General features: G+C 45.7%; 2 protein-coding genes across 7 annotated transcripts in view; both read right to left on the reverse strand.

The window, feature by feature from the left end:
* Positions 1-115: 115 nt before the first annotated feature.
* tnfrsf9a (tumor necrosis factor receptor superfamily, member 9a) lies at positions 116-3,534 on the reverse strand. 3 transcript variants are annotated; one of them, XM_079741722.1, is made up of 8 exons: positions 3,174-3,534; positions 2,583-2,702; positions 2,103-2,237; positions 1,823-1,895; positions 1,612-1,733; positions 1,330-1,488; positions 1,016-1,068; positions 116-897 (listed from the first exon to the last, which is right to left on the reverse strand). In XM_079741722.1, the coding sequence occupies exons 1-8, from the start codon at positions 3,301-3,303 to the stop codon at positions 877-879; spliced, it is 813 nt and encodes a 270-aa protein (XP_079597848.1). In that variant the 5' UTR covers positions 3,304-3,534; the 3' UTR covers positions 116-876. The 3 variants fall into 3 exon arrangements, with proteins under 3 accessions (XP_079597848.1, XP_079597847.1, XP_079597846.1); XM_079741721.1 differs by having other exon boundaries at positions 116-1,068; positions 1,330-1,485; XM_079741720.1 differs by having other exon boundaries at positions 116-1,068.
* Positions 3,535-7,089: 3,555 nt separating this feature from the next.
* The window catches only part of LOC307079119 (segment polarity protein dishevelled homolog DVL-1-like), a 29,946-nt gene continuing 19,459 nt past the window's right edge, over positions 7,090-17,576 (reverse strand). Inside the window, exons 8-16 of one of the 4 annotated variants that reach the window (XM_079741219.1) lie at positions 17,031-17,170; positions 15,851-15,927; positions 14,968-15,035; positions 14,585-14,662; positions 14,232-14,366; positions 13,321-13,488; positions 12,487-12,702; positions 10,300-10,455; positions 7,090-9,844 (exon numbers count right to left, since the gene is read on the reverse strand). In XM_079741219.1, the coding sequence (XP_079597345.1) occupies positions 9,321-9,844; positions 10,300-10,455; positions 12,487-12,702; positions 13,321-13,488; positions 14,232-14,366; positions 14,585-14,662; positions 14,968-15,035; positions 15,851-15,927; positions 17,031-17,170 (1,562 nt within the window). In that variant the 3' untranslated portion in view covers positions 7,090-9,320. The remainder of the gene's footprint in view (positions 9,845-10,299; positions 10,456-12,486; positions 12,703-13,320; positions 13,489-14,231; positions 14,367-14,584; positions 14,663-14,967; positions 15,036-15,850; positions 15,928-17,030; positions 17,171-17,576) is intronic. The other 3 variants (XM_079741222.1, XM_079741221.1, XM_079741220.1) reach the window with 3 other exon arrangements.

Genomic DNA, 17,576 nt, shown 5'->3' on the forward strand with positions numbered 1-17,576 from the left:
CACCCTGAAACCAACATCTGATGCGTATCAATGATTGTTAATTTACTTCAGTGCAGTTTCAGAGAATGAGTCATAATTTTGCTTCAAGGCAAGTAGTAGGAGTTTTTTCTAGCGATACGCTTTACAGTAACCTTTATTCATAAATAGCAAGCCATGGTGACCTTCACAATACAATGCCCACACTGTGACGAGTCTGCACCTACCAGGAAACCACTGTTCATTCAATGCATCATAAAAATGTGTCAACATTGCATGTTAACACTCCTTTGCGTATGTTCAACCATTTTATTTTCCATTTAAGATACATTTAATCAACTTTAACTCAGTTCACTAAGTGCAGTTGTTTTGTAACTGAACGAAATTGTATCCTGGACTTAAAAAAGCAATTCCATCCTATTTACATTACAAAAAACTTATTTACAATTGCTAATAACACAAAAAACTCCAACAGGTATAAATATTCCGTAACATAATCCGTGTTCAACTAACTAGTAGATGGAAACACAATGAGCTTCAGTAAACCTCATTCCTCATCCAGAATTTCACAACTCGAAATCATCGAAAGCATCTATAAATACAGCGAATGACCGAAAACTATTGTAGACATGTTATGTCTACAATTATAATAGTATTGAACTATGACCGAAAAACAGTATGACGTAAACCTAGAGTTATTTAAAGACCGCTGGGCTATATTACAGACATATTTTTATACACTTAGTCCAGCCTCATATGGCAAGCAGAAAACTTGTGAATCTGTGTTTCTCTATAACCCTGTTTAACAAAGGATTGCCACAGCCCGAATTACACAGTAGTAGGCAAGGCTCCTCCGGCAACGGCTGTATGAACGGACGGCTCTTCCTCCAGTCCAGGGTATCAACAGCTGCTCCGGGGGATCTGCTTGTTGATACAACAATTCTTTGGCGTCCCAAAGGGCTCCAGGGGCAATTCACACAATGAGCTTGAGTGTGGAGTCCACTGAGTCCTCGAAGGCCAGGGACTCTGAGCTGCTCACCTGCTCAGGCTCATGGAAGCTGCACTCGATGGCCATGAGAGTCCTCGGCTCATCTGGCAGAGTGGAAAGAGTTTCATTTGAATGTGTTGATTAGTATATGTATTATATTAGAGATATAAATGTATGTATATGCAAACATAAAAACTCCAACATTGTTATTCTCAATTTTCCATTAGATATTATTATTGTTGTTAACAATATATTTATTTTTATGTATATGACATTTGCTAAGCAGGTTCTGGAGGGGTTTTCGTATGCAAAACATTTCCCGCCATCTGGCGCGTTGCACGTGACTCCAGGAAACCATGACTCACCGGTCGGCGTTGTGATGAAAGGTGCTTTTTTGGCTGTTGTTTGGCCCTTCTTTGCTTTTAATTTGGTGAAGACTTTGATCATCAGTATAAGGGGAACGAGCAGAACCACACAGCTGATGGCTATGACTAACCACCAGGCCGGCATCGTGTCTTCTTCTGCTTAGGAAGAACAAAATAAAACCAATATTCAAGTAAATGAACTGCATGGCATTTTAGTACGACCATGAACATGAGAAACACACACAGCAAGAGCTAGGGCAAAAAATTAGAAAAAAACCATACCATTACTATCTATATGTCTTGGTGTCGTCGTGGCCATTGTTGTGGTGATTGTTGCGTTAGAAACGCATCTGCTGTCAGTATACGCATCACCCCTGATCATGTATTCATATGGATGGCACTTTCTGAAACAGAAACAAAACACTAAGGTGAGAGGAGCCCGGTCAATGGCGAGGGAGGGCAGAAATTAAAGAGAACCAGGGCTGAATCGTACATGTTTCTCCAGGGGATACACTTTTGGTTGTCCTGGTTGTTAAAGGTCCCAGCTGGACACGTCCTGCAGTAGCCTGCACAGAGGAGACAACCTTTACATCAGTCAATGTTTAAGAGGGACTCATTCACCAAGACAAGACCTCTGTTAACCCATAAAGAAAAACTATGCTTGTTCTTCTTATACACCGATGCATGAGCTTTACTTCAGGAACTAGAGAATGAATGCATGCAAGAAAGGCGTCTGGTCCTACAGAGACTGAGTATTTCTGTCTGGTTCTGACCTCCTTGGGGTTCCCGGCCTCTCCCACACTGCGGAACGCAGATGGGGCAATGCTTGTCGTCACACAGCAGATGGTTGGGGCAGCCACACTGTGTGTCCTTGGTTCTGGTGCACGCCTCCACGGTGTGTTGAACACCTTCAGCGTTCAGTGAGGGGGAAGACAGAGGAGTTCACAGGTTTGCATACGTGACATCTTGATCATGGTGGGTGTTGTGGAAACACCCAACAACTGTCACTTGAATGTGAAAAGAGATCAAGAAACTGTAGACTGTATATAGTTTAACAAAGTAATAGAGAAAGCAGAGGTTGTCTGCAGACCACCTTTGTTTCGCTAATACTTTGTTCAATTTCTAAATAAAATTTAACTTTATTCTGCGGTTTCATGATTTTTTTCATTGTAAGAGTTTAAATGTAGTTTAAGTCCTTCCACAACATGGGCAGACAGGGCGATGGGATCACAAAGGGATCTAGAATCTCATACCTCCACACTGTCTACACTTGGTGCACTCTTTCTTTGAAGGGTCCAGGGTGAATGTACCATTCTCACAGGGGACACAGAGGTCGTCCAGCACCGGGCCACAGTCCTTGACGATCCGATAACCTGTTCTCGGGGATGCCAAGGGGAGAAGCAGAGAAGGAGATGGTGTTTTTGGGGTGGTGTATGTAGGGGATGATAAAGAAATAAGGGACCGAAATAAGAAACAGAAGCAACTAGTGGATTGATAACAGCATGCTTGCCATCAGCGATAACTGAATCAATTTAACAGCAACATCCTCAGTTCCCCTTCCATGTAGTCAGTAGATGCTGCACTATCAGATGAAGTCTGCATCCCTGTTAATGCCCTTTTTAAACAGGGAAAAATGTTTTGGTAGTAGAATGAAAACGGAAAATGATTCTTGATAAAGGGGGTGCCAATGAATCAGGATTTCCCACGAATACGTTCTTGTTATTTTGAAACTGCTTTGCTTTAAGTCACATCACTTTTACTTCATGTGTAGGTCTACGAGTTCAACCATAAAGATCTATGTTTAAGTCTTAAAGCTTATTATATGAAACCTAAACTTAACTTACCCTCAATACATCTCTTACAGCACACGTCTAAGTTGTTCATCCCACGGGGGGTCTCCCAGGTATTGCAGACCTTCTCCGCATGACTCCAGCAGCAATGGATCAGCAGGAAGCCGATCACTACGAACAGCATCCTTTTTCTTTCCTTATGCTTCTTCGGTATTTTTAACCCAGGTAAAGAGATCAGGAAGCAATGAACGGCAAAAAAACGACAGACAATTCAGATTAAAAAAAAATCCGTAATTGTATTTGGAAGGTTCCAATACATAAAGCGTCAGCCGTTTTCCTTATCCAACTTCTCTTTTTAAAATCAAATTCCTCTTATAACTTAGCTTCAAACTAAACTAAAAAAGCATGTGGTTGATATTTAAAAGTCCCCGGCTTCTGGTTTCAGCGAGCACTGTTCGTATTTATATCAGTGGCGCTTATCGCAGGGGCGCGTCTTACGCTAGTCTAAAGGTCTGTGGGGGGTGGGGGGGATGGGGGGGGGGGGGAGGGGGGGGGGGGGGGGGGGGGCGAGGGGGGGGGGGGGGGGGGGCGAGGGGGGGGGGGGGGTAATGTATGGACTGTTAATGTATCCTTCATGAGGAGATTATTATAGTTTTCTTGTACTTTTTTATCAGCCTCCTACGACTGTTCAGCTTAGAAATGGAAAAGTAACTGCAGAGAGGCTACTTTCTAGATAGGCTTGGTTCTCCTTCATTGTAGTTCCAGTCTTCACTCAGGGTTGCTACTGTTGGACGCAGGGTGGTGTTGAAGGTTGAAGAAGTGTGTAGGTAATGGTGCTGGTCAGGGGCGTAGGAATGAGTTTAACATTGGGGGGCACACATATCGGAAACCTGACAGATCCGTTAATGGTTTGAACAGAAATATGTGATAAATTAACTACACTGAAAAAAATCACAAATATATTTTATTCTACTAAAAAGATACATTTGTAAATGTAAAGGAAAACACATTTTGAATGGCAGTAATGAACTGAGAAATATCAAATCAATTCTTTAATTGCACACCCAATCATCCAGTTTTTTAGAATAAGAAGCGGTGACAAGACGCTGTGTTGCGCTTTCAAAATAAAATAAAATATTTTTCTCCCCCGGGTATAATTTGTAGGTGGGACAAATGCGCCTGTCTCCAATATTGGAGGGGACACGTCCCCTCCGTCCCCCCCGGTTCCTACGCCCTTGGTGCTGGTGATCCATGTTGCCATGTATGAGATCTTTCCCTGAGTGTGTGTGGTGATAGCTGGTTTAACCTTCGCACACTGATTTTGCCATTGTGCAACAAGTTTGCAGCCTCACCAAGCCCCAGAGTCCAATCAAACTGGGCCAGGGAGCAGTTGTGCGAAGTGGACTACTTTACGTTGTTTGATTTCATTTTCCTCTCATTAATATGACATTGTTTGTCTGAGCATTACATTGACTGCCTACAAATATTGTATTAAGAATTTTACATTGTTATGTTACTTATTTATTGCCCACCAAAGCAATAGTATTATGTAATATTTAAACAAAACAAAAACGTTCATGTTACTTAAATTTAACATAACTTATCTTTAATAAAACATTATTCAATTAATGTATTTCAACAATGATTTGAACAAAACAGTTTTTCCAGAATATATATGGTTTTTTTTTTTATCGATTCAGTACTGGAAAAGTGAATTTATTCAATTGACCAATATTTTACTTCAATACATTTGTTTACAGTCCAGACCGCCATCAGTAAGCAGAAATCTAAGGTTTCTTGTCAAAGATCATGAATCTCAGAATGTCAAATGAAATGAGCAAATTCCTGTAGAAAGATCAAATTTTTGTTTGACTCATTTTTTTTTGCACGTGACCAAGAATTAGCCAAGCAACCCATGACATTTGATTTAATTTAGCCCAACCCAAAAATGTCATCATTACTCATGATTATTCTACAGACAGAAGCTATTTTGATCCACACTACAATGCTGCTGGGATATCACAAGCCTACCTGCTGTGTATGAGGATGATTTGCATATACATTCAATCTAGAATATATCTTTATATAATATATTAAGAATATGCACACACACACACACACACACACACACACACACACACACACAAACACACACACAAACACACACACAAGCAATAACACAAACACACACACATACACACAAACACAAACACACAAGCAATAACACACACACACACACACACACGCACACACACACACACACACACACACACACACACACACACACGTGGCTGCGTATGTGTGTGTGCCATGTGTGTCATGAGTCTAAGTAAAACCACTTTGTATTTTGGTAAAATTCCCCTTATTCCCTCTGGATCACGGTGCTTCTCAGCAGATGGCATGGCTCATTCTTGTCAGGTGGTACAGGCAGGATTCGCACATTGATGTGTAGAGATCTTATTTTCTGGCGAAAGTGAAAGTGAAACTGCCTTCTGCTCTGAACTGAAGATGAAACCGCAGGATTCATTAAGGATGCTACTGTACTAACAACCAACTAAGAATGCTGTGACCGCAGCCCACATCCTCAGCCGTAGCCCAGGGCACCTCCTCTTTGTTTTCCTTTTGTTTCTATGGGGGTCCCACATCCTGTCAACTGTGAACATCTTCTGGAGCATGTCTGAGCCACGTCTGCATCCGCGGTGGCGTCCTCTGTTCCTGGAGAAGACCATCATGTCCCCCACCTCTCCAATACAGGGTGAGTAAAAGGGAAGAAGAAGTCATGGTCTGTCTTTGTGTTCACGTGTTTTCTCTTCCCCGTAACAATATAAATAAATACTTTATAGTGCTCCATGAATTCTCAACCTTTAGAATCCACCTGGAAGTATTCCTTGGATAACCTCCACATAACGCACTCATAGACATGTTATGTCTACAATTATAATAGTATTGACGTACGCATACACACACGCAGACATGACCCATATTCTAATAACATCCACACACACACACACACACACACACACACACACACACACACACACACACACACACACACACACACACACACACACACACACACAAACCTACATGAAATTTCCCCCCGTTACCACACTCATGCGTCATTCTACTTCTATTCTACTTCAGGGCCCCCTCACCCGCCCGCCCCCCCCGGCACTGGCGCATTTGAAGAGAAGCTGAGATGTTCACCACAACTGTGAACGGGTGAAATGTCATCGTCCCTGACCCTTTCACCGTGACCTTCACAGGGAAATTATCAGTGTTAACAGCTATTGGGTGGCATGACTCATGTTAAATGAATGACCAGCTGTTAGTCCAGTCACCATATCGTGATGTTGGTGAGTCACCAGCGGGGCATAGTTTAGATGCTTCTCACAACTCTGTCATGTTATTAATCTGAAGACATACTGGAACATCCAACTCAGTTTTTCGTTTTGCTATCAATAGACGCTGCTTTGAGAACACCTCACCGGTCTGTTCTGAGTTTCACTCTACTACAACAAGTGCAAAACGTGCCTTTTGCAAGACCACGTCCCTTCCTTAAATGAAATATTTGAGCGATGGAACTTCTCTGACGCCTGCAAAACCACGTGTTTATAAGAAACAAAGTTTCACCTCTCAAGAGTTTGAACCTGTCAAGGCAGTTTCTGATGAACACGTGGTTTAGCATCCGCAGAGGGGCACATCTATGAATGGCTTTAAGCCTCTTCTGAGGCAAGCCCACTGGAAACTACAGACGTAGGCCTGGAACTTCCACAGGGGGTTATCTTGCGTGTAATCTGGGCGGGGACAGAGTTTGAAGTATTTAGCTGTATAGAAGGACAGTGTAGTGCACTGAACACAAAGGGGTAGGAAAGTTATAGAATAAGAAGGCCCTGGGATAAATGCGATTGATTGACCGATTTCTATCAAGAGGATAATGAAAAGGAAAAAATAATGCGCTGACAAAATGTTGAACATATATATTTTTTTATTCTTATATATAATAAATTTCTATGTACAATTTATTCTTTTGTAAAGAAACAATATGAAGGAGAAAGCTTCGATTGCAAACAGTGTTTCATACTTAAGGACGGGAGAAAGAGAATGTAAAAGTGCTCAAATAATATCTGGTGTGTTGCCATCTATATTCCAATAGACACATGCGGGTCTTTGCTGTTGTCATACCAGGTGTCAGACAGCTGGTGGTTTCCCGTTGAAGTCAGTGTTGAAACATGGCTAATGATAATGAGACCCTATGATACCTAATGATACCAATAGTAAGACTGTGCCAACACAACTACTCACCACGGCTTCCAACACGTTTAGCTTTGTCTTCGCTCATGTTTGGGATTTTATTTGTAAAAAAAAATGTTCAGCCACTTTCTTTGAAAGTGGCTGTGGTTTCACGACACTGTTTGCAATCGTGTTTGGAGGGGTGTTGAGTTACCGATAAGGGCGGGACATCACATTTGTTCAGAACTGGACCGTCATGAATAGAGCCTTTCACGCCCCTTCCGCTAGAGCCCATGGGACCTATGAGGTCGAAAAATATGAATGGGTTTCAATGGATGTGTGATTATCTTCTGGTCCCAGTCTTTATATGCCCCGGATAACACATAAATTGTTTGTGGATTTAAATGATAATTTTTCTATCAAGAGTTAGACTGTTTATTGTGCAATTGTTCAGTTAAAGGCTGTAGAGAAAACACAATGAGAAAGACTACATGTCTCGTATGTGCCGTCACGCTCCCTGCGACTGGCGTGGACAAGACCGACAATCTCCTCATCGGCATAACTGAAACTCTCCACATGCCCCAACTTATAATTGTTTTCACCTCTTTTGATGCTTTTATCCTCCCCTTGGAAAAAACCTAACATTATCAAACTTCTTCATGAAAATGTTTAGTTTTCTTTACATGAAAAATTATCATTTAAATCCACAAACAACATATGTGTAATCCGGGGCGTATAATGACTGGGACCAGAAAATAATTACTTTCTCTCCATTGAAACCCATTCATATTTTTCGATCTCATAGGTCCGATGGGCTCTACCGGAAGGGGCGTGACATCGGCACTCTATGTCAGGGCTCCGTAACTGACAGCGATATTACATTCAACATAGCACAGTTAGGACAGTGTTAATTGGCCACAAGGTTACAAAACGTCTGATTGTCTGTCAGCCAGCCGTGAAAAAGACAAGGTATGACACCGTCGATGCAACAGGACCACATAAATAACAACAAAAAATGGATCCAGTGTATGGATTCTCTCTTTAAAATATTGGCAAGCGGTTAGCCCCTTCCTCCCGCCCCAACCCCCAACTTTTAAAAAGTAATACTTGAAAATAAAATCAACAAAAGTCCTCTTTCTTCAAAGCACTTGAGACGGACATGCAAATGTGCAGCCGACTAAAAATGAATAACTACATCATTGGGGAGGGGTGTTCCTTCCTTGAAATTTGGGAAACACATTTATGAGTTTGGCAGATTCGCACTTCATTTAGAAGACCTTAGCCACGCAGAGAGAAGGACACGCCTCAACCCAAGACTGTAGCAGCCTTGGTATTGGGTGTGTGTGTTCAACCACCAGAAGTGGCAGATCTCTGGTCAGGGAGGGAGCGAGGGAGTTCGGACCCTGGTGTGTGTCAGGTGTCCCGGGAATTGAGATAGTTGGACACAAGCAGGTCTCGGTAGACCCGACAGTGATCTGCACTTAATGTCAAATACACACAAGCTCTGCATTGTAGCTTCAAAGGATCACCACGTTGGACACCATTCACATACCATCAACTGTACAGGTTGTCACGGCAATACAAAAGATGGGGGTTCTATTTTCTTTTCTCTTTGCATTGATCAAAAAGCCATGGTGGGACATGTGCTCCTTGAGTGTGTGCGTGTATGTGTGTGTGTGTGTGTGTGTGTGTGTGTGTGTGTGTGTGTGTGTGTGTGTGTGTGTGTGTGTGTGTAAGTTTGACAGAGAAAGAGAGAGCGAGAGAGAGAGGATTCCCTCTCCTTGTGCTTTTTCATTCCGTTGCCTGGACACCGGAGAGACCACGTCGCCATGGTTCCCAGCCTCTCCTCTCTGACCTCAGGGACTGTCAGTGGCCGGTCAGATGGAGAGAGAGAGAGAGAGAGAGAGAGGGGAGGGAGTCATTTGTTTATGCTCAAGAGGATTCTATCTGCGCCATCCCCCATGAGGGTCACATGATGTCAACAAAGAACTCGCAGGGGTTTCCCATGGCGTGCTGGAAGGACTGGCGGCTGGCGGTGAGCTCGGGCGGGACGGCGGCCAGCTCCCTTCCGGGGGGGGCTCCAGGGGGCGTGCTGCTGGTGGCGGGGGTCTTGGGGGCCAGGCGGGCCAGGCAGTAAGGGGGAGGCAGCCCCGGCGGCCCGTAGGAAGAGGCGTGGCTGCGCTCGCTGTGGGCGCAGGACCCGGGCCCCGGGGGGCTGAGGGGACTCAGGGGCCCTGGGGGGCCCTGGCTGTAGGCGAAGGACGGGTGGCTGTGCTGGGAGTGGGGGTGGCTCCGGTGGGACTGAGTGTGGCTGAAGCCGGAGCGGGTGTGGCTGTGGGCGTGGCTTGTTTGGCTGGCGGAGCGGTCGCTGCCGCGTCGGGCCGCCCGCACGCCGGGCTCTGATTCGCTGCAGGTGGAGCGCTGGGCCTTCTCCTGGGGCGAGGAGCGCCGGGCCTTCCCGGCGCTGGGGTTGGAGCCGCTACTCCTGCTACCTGGAGACAGGGGAGGAGGAAAGGCTTTAGCAAAGCACCACAAACTGCAGGATAACACAACGCTTAAATATAGCGCCCAACACTTCATGAGAAATAAATGATTAACATAATTATTATCACTGTCCGGTTAAAAGGAGGATTATTTTCAGAACGAGCTACCTGTTTTGAACAAGATACAGTATGTAGAACTACTGCATCCTACTGCTACTGACCAGACAGGAGTCAACCCAGAACTATTGCTCCACACTCCTGCAGGGACCGGAGGGAGCATTCCTTGCTGTTGCCGACTACCTCTTATGCTGATCTTACTATGAACTCCTGTCCTTGTTTTAATGCAAAACTCAAGGACCTGCCCTGAGGACGACCTCCAGCTACAATATACAGCATGTGATCAATAATTCAAATTGAAAATAATTTAGAAGGAATAGAAAGTGAGTTGTTCTTCAAAATCACACCTGTCCTAAGTTGTAGGACTGTGAAAACACAGGCATGGCGGTTTTGTGTATTTACAGGTTTGCAGAGCCGCATCAACTGTGTCCAACAAAATGAACAGTTCACCTCCTCTTCGTCCTTTGCCAACAGTACTGGGTAGAGTGGTGCACTAGTGCCCCCTATTGGTGAGGAGGAGAACAGAAGCCTTTCCAGTGAATCATCCCACATCTACATGCCTCTTTTTCTGCTTTACTGCGTACAGTACAGTGCAATAGCATGCCTGAATGGAGAGGACAGGCAGATTAGACTGTAGGAGAGTCACACGCACGCACGCACGCACGCACGCACACACGCACACACACACACACACACACACACACACACACACACACACACACACATATACAGAAATAGACTCAAAACAAGGTACATGGGAGGATCGGGCAACAAAAGAATATATATAACAATCACAGCAATCAAACAGGCGGGGCAGGATAAGAGATAAGGGGGTTTGGATCCTTTGAGGAAGATGAAGGAAATCGACTGGAAGAACAAATGACAAGAGGAGGCGAGCAGGAGGTGTAGAAGGGGCTCAGTGGTCTTACCGGTTCCCCAGTGTCCTGGGACTACCTCCTCCTTCAGACTGCCGTTGCCCAGCACAAACAGAGGGAACAGCAGCATTACACACACCTCCCAGCCACCACTACCCCTAGTCTGTACCGGGTCCAGCATTAACCCTGCGTGTCCTCCCGTTATTAACCCTGCGTGTCCTACCCTCCACCCACAGCCACACTACGATGCACCAGTGTACAACGATAAAACAATGGTTTTAATGCACTGATGTTGACCTCCCACTGAAGGAGTGCTCGCACTCAAACAGAGCCACCAGGACACTGCGCATGTTTCCCCTTCCCTCCTCTGAAGTGTTCAAGATGCAGATATGCAGACACCGGAAGTAATCTCCGCTAAGAGGACGAATCAAGGCCTCGACCAAGACAAGACAAAGCGTGATGCACTACTGAAAGCGAAAACAACAGAAAAGGACGACTCAAAACGGTCACAGAAAAGTACCAACGCCACACTGCTGCTGTTGCCCACTGTAGCACATCTACACACTCGCCTGCTCCATGATGCCGATTTTATGTAACGCAGAATATGTAACGCACATGCAACTGCGACACAATGAACAATCACCTTGAACTTGAAACTCTGAACAAATGGAAACAAAGACTGCTCCACACATTGGATATTGTTAAAGAGCGTGATTTGTGACCCCATGGTTGGTGGTTTAACACACCCAGTGCTGTAGGGCTGTCCACTGGGCCACGAGAGGGTCAAGATTGACCTTTGACACAAACAAGTATCAGTGCACACATAGCTTATTATTGGTAATGAGCATATCCTCTAACTGCACAGTAAGGCATAACAAATAAAGTTATTATATTTGAGGTATGATAACGCAGTGGGACCTTATTTGGAATTATATCATGTGGCTAAACATATCCCTTCCTACTAAGTAAAACCTTCCTTTTAGCTTATTTTGGTATATTCTTCTTTATATATGCTTTATTTTGAAACAAAGAAACAAACCTTTTTTAGTAAATGTCTCATTATTTGAACAACACGCCGTGAAATAGATGGCTCAACTCCAACCTGTAAGAGGCCAAATAAAACACAGTGTTCCCAAAAACCATGGCCGCCTCAGCTGCCACCCTGCGCAGCTCTTCATCCTCCTCATCCTCCTCCTATCTGGGGCCTCCAGCTCAGGGAGACGGTCCCATTGCAACTGGAGCCAAAGTAATTAAAAGCAGATGAAAATCCCCAGGGAAGACCCCCACCCCGCCCACCACCACCTCCACCACCACCACCTCCTCCACCACCTCCACCTCCACCACCACCACCTCCACCACCACCATCAGCACCTCCACCACCACCTCCTCCACCACCTCCACCTCCACGACCACCACCTCCACCTCCACCACCACCACCTCCACCACCACCATCAGCACCTCCACCACCACCATCAGCACCTCCACCTCCACCACCACCACCACCACCACCACCTCCTCCACCACCTCCACCACCTCCACCACCACCTCCACCACCACCTCCACCACCACCACCTCCACCACCACCTCCACCACCACCACCCATCACCACCACCGCCGCAGCCCTCCCCTCTCCCCAGGACACATCCTGGCTCCACTCACCTTCGCTGTGCTGGCTGCCGGCGCTGCCGCTGTGGAAGCTGTGGCAGGGGTCTGAGTAGCCGGGGGGGAAGCTGGGCGGGGCAGAGGGGAACGGGGGGTAGGGGAAGGGCTGCCCGCCCAGGGGCCAGGGGTTGGTGCTGGGGGGCAGGGGCGCCAGGGTGTCCTGCTCAGAGCCCCCCACGCTGGAGCCCTCGTTCAGGTTGAGCGACGCCATGTCTGAGAGAGAGACGGAGAGACGGAGAGGGGGAGAGGAGAGGGAGGGAGGGAGAGAGAGAGACGGAGAGGGGGAGAGGGGAGGGAGGGAGAGAGAGAGAGAGAGACAGAGAGAGATGGAGAGAGAGGGGGAGAGAGAGAGAGAGAGACAGAAAGAGAGAGAGAGAGAGAGAGAGAGAGAGAGGGGAGAGAGAGGGAGGGGGAGAGAGAGGGAGGGGGAGAAAGAGAGAGAGAGAGACAGAGAGAGAGAGAGAGAGAGAGAGAGGGAGGGGGGGAGAGAGAGAGAGGGAGGGGGAGAGAGAGAGATCTTAACTTTCAGTCATATTATTCATACCTGGTCTGTACATCATGCCAAACATATTTTTGACAGAGGACACAAGTCATTTGTCTAGATAATAATATTAACATCATAATACGAATACTATGAATGAATGTGACGTCATATAAAAAAAAAATCTAAAGTAATTGATGCTACATAATTAGATAGATAGATACACAGATAGGCCGACAGACAAATAGTTAGATAGATCACTGCATTCAAATGAAAAATTCATGAACACTATGTGATATCAACATAATTTGATATCCAGAGCTCGGGGAGGTGAGTGAGAGGGGCCATACTCTGACAGAGGTCTCCGAAGGTGTAGTAGCATTGCTCGGAGAAGGTGATCTTGTTGACCGTGTGCCTCAGGTAGCCGTGCTTCAGCAGGCTGCTGGCGTACTTCCTGGCGTCGCGCCGGTCCTTGAAGCCCTCCACCCGGGAATACAGCCAGTCCACCACGTCCGCACCTGACACACACACGGACACACATACACACGAACGCACACACGCACGCAAACACACAAACATGCACATGCACACAAGCACACACACACAAACACACACACGACCACACCGAAAGTAGATGTCAAACACGTGTTACAGTGCCCTAGAGCAAGGGTTCCCAACCTTTAACTTTTGGTGTGCCACTACATTGTCCTCTTTCGCGGACCACATCATATACAAACGGGAAAGGAGTGATAAATACACGTGCAGTGGCTGAGCAAAGAGTGCCAAGCGCCCCCTTTAAGTGCCAGCGTTGCTGACTTAAGCATCTGTGTTTATCACGGACACACAAATTAACACAAAACATCAATGGAAAACAATACAATGGAAAACATATGATAAAATGCAGAAAGCAACACATTTGAAATAATAACAAGCCATTTTAAAAATAAAATCGGACCTACCACCTGCAGTACCTCCACGTACCACCAGTGGTATGTGTACCACAGGTTGAAAACATTGCCCTATATAATAATAACCTACTCCAACTAACCGATATACATTGGCCCTTTTTTTTATCAATACATTTGTTTGGACGGTGCAAGACGGTGCATTTTAACATTCAAAGAACAACTTTGTGGACGTCTGATGTCTGACCAAACTGATTAAAGATCAGTTGTTCCTGCTTCATACGGAATAGTTTGATGTCTATTCTTCATCAATAATGAAACAATGATAGATCGTATGAGGCGAAAGCCGGGCTCACCGATAACAGCGTTGGCGATGGTGATCTTCAGCCACATCCTGTCTCGAATCTCCAGACCGGAGTCGGGCAACTGCATCACCTTGACGATGGTCGCCATGTCTGTCTTACTCGCCGACAGCGGTAGGTCATCAAATTCTACCAGGAAGAAGGAACGAAGCAGGGAGAGAAGGGTGGAAGGGAGAGAGGGAAAAAGGTTTAGGGAAAAACAACAACAAAAACAAATGCACAGCTACTTTCCATCGTAAAGGTCTTTCTGTGGAAGGCTGGTTTGTGGTCCGGAAAAAAGCCAAGTTAAGGAGGGGTGCTGGTGGTGTGTGGTGTGTGGTTCTGGGGCCGGTCGGGGGTGTGTTTACCGTAGTGTGGGTAGGGGCCGGTCAGGGCCGTGGTGTGGGAGATCCAGGCAGCGGGGTCAATGGGCCTCACTGGCTCAGCTGGACAGGAAAACATCACAAGAGACCATGCACTGTGAATGCCTCTCAGCCAAAACCATAGATATCTTGGGGTCATTTCTAAGCTATACCCTTTACTTTTGATGGGGTCATCTCTGTAAAATACCTTACACAATATACTCCCACTGGGATCACCCAGGCTAAAAATGTTAGCAGCCACGGTATTGTACGACACTTCGGATAAGAGTCGAGCAAACAACACAAATACATGTCATTATTAATCAGTGTGATATCACTATGAACTGCAATAACAAGACTAATGTGTAGTTTGATACTGAGGGTCTCACCGCGGGGGATGGTGAAGTAGCTGCGGGGGGAGGGGTCCCAGCACTTGGCAACAGTAAGACTAATGGGACTGAGGGGGAAACACAAAGACAATATTACCATAGCAAAACACATCATTCACATTATCCGTAGAGCTGCTGGAGGTACGCCTCAAAAGCGGTAAAGATAGAGCAGAAAGGAGTATGATTTTGAAGCTCAACATCGGAATCTAGCAGACAATCCCTCATTGTGCCCGCCCTCCCTACGTTGCTCCACCCTTGAGAAGTGTTGCATTTCCCACCTGTGATGGACAGGCAAGTTTGATTCCCTGAACCAATAAGGGAAGAGATAGCTTGATTGGTCAGATCGGTATAAAATCTAAACTGACTCAGACAGAGGCAGGCTCAGTCAACCTAAACAGATATTCTCACAGTGCGTTTCACTCACGAAAGGCATTTCCAACAAACTGTACTGACATAGCTCTTAAATCCTCTCTACAGCACCTTTAACCCGACCATGCTGCTGCTTATGCTTATTCTGTTTGTTGTGCAAAAGGTGACAGAGACAGCCGGGTGCAAAATGTCCTTTCATCCCCACAGGCTCCATTCCATCACTGCTGCATCAAACTGCACCGACTCTCGTCCAATCACACAACGCCGCTTGGATGCTGAGTAACATTAGCGTAATCCAGATTTGCAGATTCCACTTGAATTACCATTCGATGAGATTTGCTTACTAATACGTTCAATCTTCTGCTGTGGTGCGGATGTGTGCACAGACATGTGCATATTCTGTGCGTAAATACTATAGTATAGTGATAGTATAGTGATAGTATATAGTATAGTTATAGTACATCATATATACTGTTGTTATAGTAACGTTTCTGTGTATATTCAGTTTTCTTACCCAGTTTTAGACACGATCTCTCGGAGTATCCTGACCGCGTCGTCGTTGCTCATGTTCTCAAAGTTCACATCGTTCACCTGGTGGGGGAAATTAGATCAATCGATTTAGACCAATCAAATTAGGCCGATCCCTACGAAGTATCATGACGTTAGAATAAGGTGGTATCTATATTGAAACACGACTCAATTTTAGAAACACTATTTCTGAACACACACAATACACAAGAAACGCTCTGAAGTGCTGTCGGCCTCTCGGGAGTTAATAACCAACGCAGGCTTCACACTGTAGAAGTTAAATTAAAAAGGACAAAATAGCAATAAGGAACCGTCACTCTGGCTACTACAGCGGGTGGGGCCAGTGACAAGAGTCACACAGAGATCAAAGCCAGGCGCCAGCAGGAGGGAACCGAGCAACAGAATAACAGCTTCTATTAAAGACTACAGCCAGGGGACTGGTTTCTAACTGCATCAGCAACAAACCGGGCAGGGGAAATAGACTGGCTATTCCCATTAGTGTGGGAGTACCAGTTATTTTCTCAAAGTCTGGCACAGAGCGAAGGGGGCTTTTCACTGGAAATATAGCCAGTACTACAAGAAAAATGCTGTGTTGGATAAACTGACCTGCCTATTGTGTTAGTACAGCCATGCTGTCTATATATCTCTACATAAAATGTCTACTTAAATATATATATATATACTTTATATATTTTAGAAGCAATGTTTAAGTGGCACTGACTCATTAATGAGCAGCACTTTAATGGATTAATAATACAATTAACACAATCCCTCCCAACCCTGAAAGCCACAGCTGCTCTTGGCTTATATCCGGTTGTTGAAACTGCTCCTGTATTGATTGCTTGCTTTTATTCACGTCGGACTCACTTTGGATAAAAGCATCTATTAACTAGAAAACAAGTGAAACATCAATCAAACTGATCCCGGTCTCTTAACGGAGCCGCATGCTGATCAGTTACATCTGTATGTATGTACAGAGTACATTAGACAGTAGAAAGAACACGATAGATAACATGACCTGGACAAGCGGCTGTCTCGCCCCAATGACTACATGCATGGTGAATGTGGCCTACGCCCAATGCACCCTGGGTGTGTGTGTGTGTGTGTGTGTGTGTGTGTGTGTGTGTGTGTGGGGGGGGGGGGGGGGGGGGTGACCCCCTGCCTACCTGCAGCAGCATGTCCCCGGGCTCTATCCTGCCGTCCGCGGCCACCGCCCCGCCCTTCATGATGGAGCCGATGTAGATGCCCCCGTCGCCCCGGTCGTTGCTCTGACCCACGATGCTGATGCCCAGGAAGTTGTATTTCTCTGTCAGAGGAAGAGGACCGGAGGGGATCACGTTAGGTTATGTTACAGGCAGGATGTTGGAGAGATACCATAGGCGTACTTGGAGTTGACTGTGTACATGGAGACTAGGGCTGCCAACGATGAACGTGGACCCAGACGAATGAGCCAAAACAGGCACACGCGACCTGAGGGCTAAGGATCTAACAGGTGGGAGGCCGAGCGACCCCACACTTTTGGTCATTAACCAATAGGAAGGAACTTAGCGACGGGCGGATTCCCTATTCTTACTTCTGACATTATTTTATTACAGGACAACAAACATACATAACAAAAATACATTTAAACCCCTGTTTATTGGGAAACACAAAATCACATTTTGTGCCCAGGGAAATGCTAAACATTTTCCGGGACAGATAACCGTGACTAT

The sequence above is a fragment of the Pollachius pollachius genome, assembly GCF_949987615.1.
Source record: "Pollachius pollachius genome assembly, chromosome: 8".
In the NCBI taxonomy this organism is placed as follows: Eukaryota; Metazoa; Chordata; class Actinopteri; order Gadiformes; family Gadidae; genus Pollachius; species Pollachius pollachius.

Bases quoted from the DNA above. Each gene is read 5' to 3' on its own strand.
- tnfrsf9a (XM_079741720.1), bottom strand. From the start codon at position 3,303: ATGCTGTTCGTAGTGATCGGCTTCCTGCTGATCCATTGCTGCTGGAGT. The intron at 2,238-2,582 runs GTATGAGATTCT...TGAACGCTGAAG, and splicing joins CAAGTGTAGACAGTGTGGAG to GTGTTCAACACACCGTGGAG. The intron at 1,069-1,329 runs GTGAGTCATGGT...CCACTCTGCCAG, and splicing joins TTTCATCACAACGCCGACCG to ATGAGCCGAGGACTCTCATG.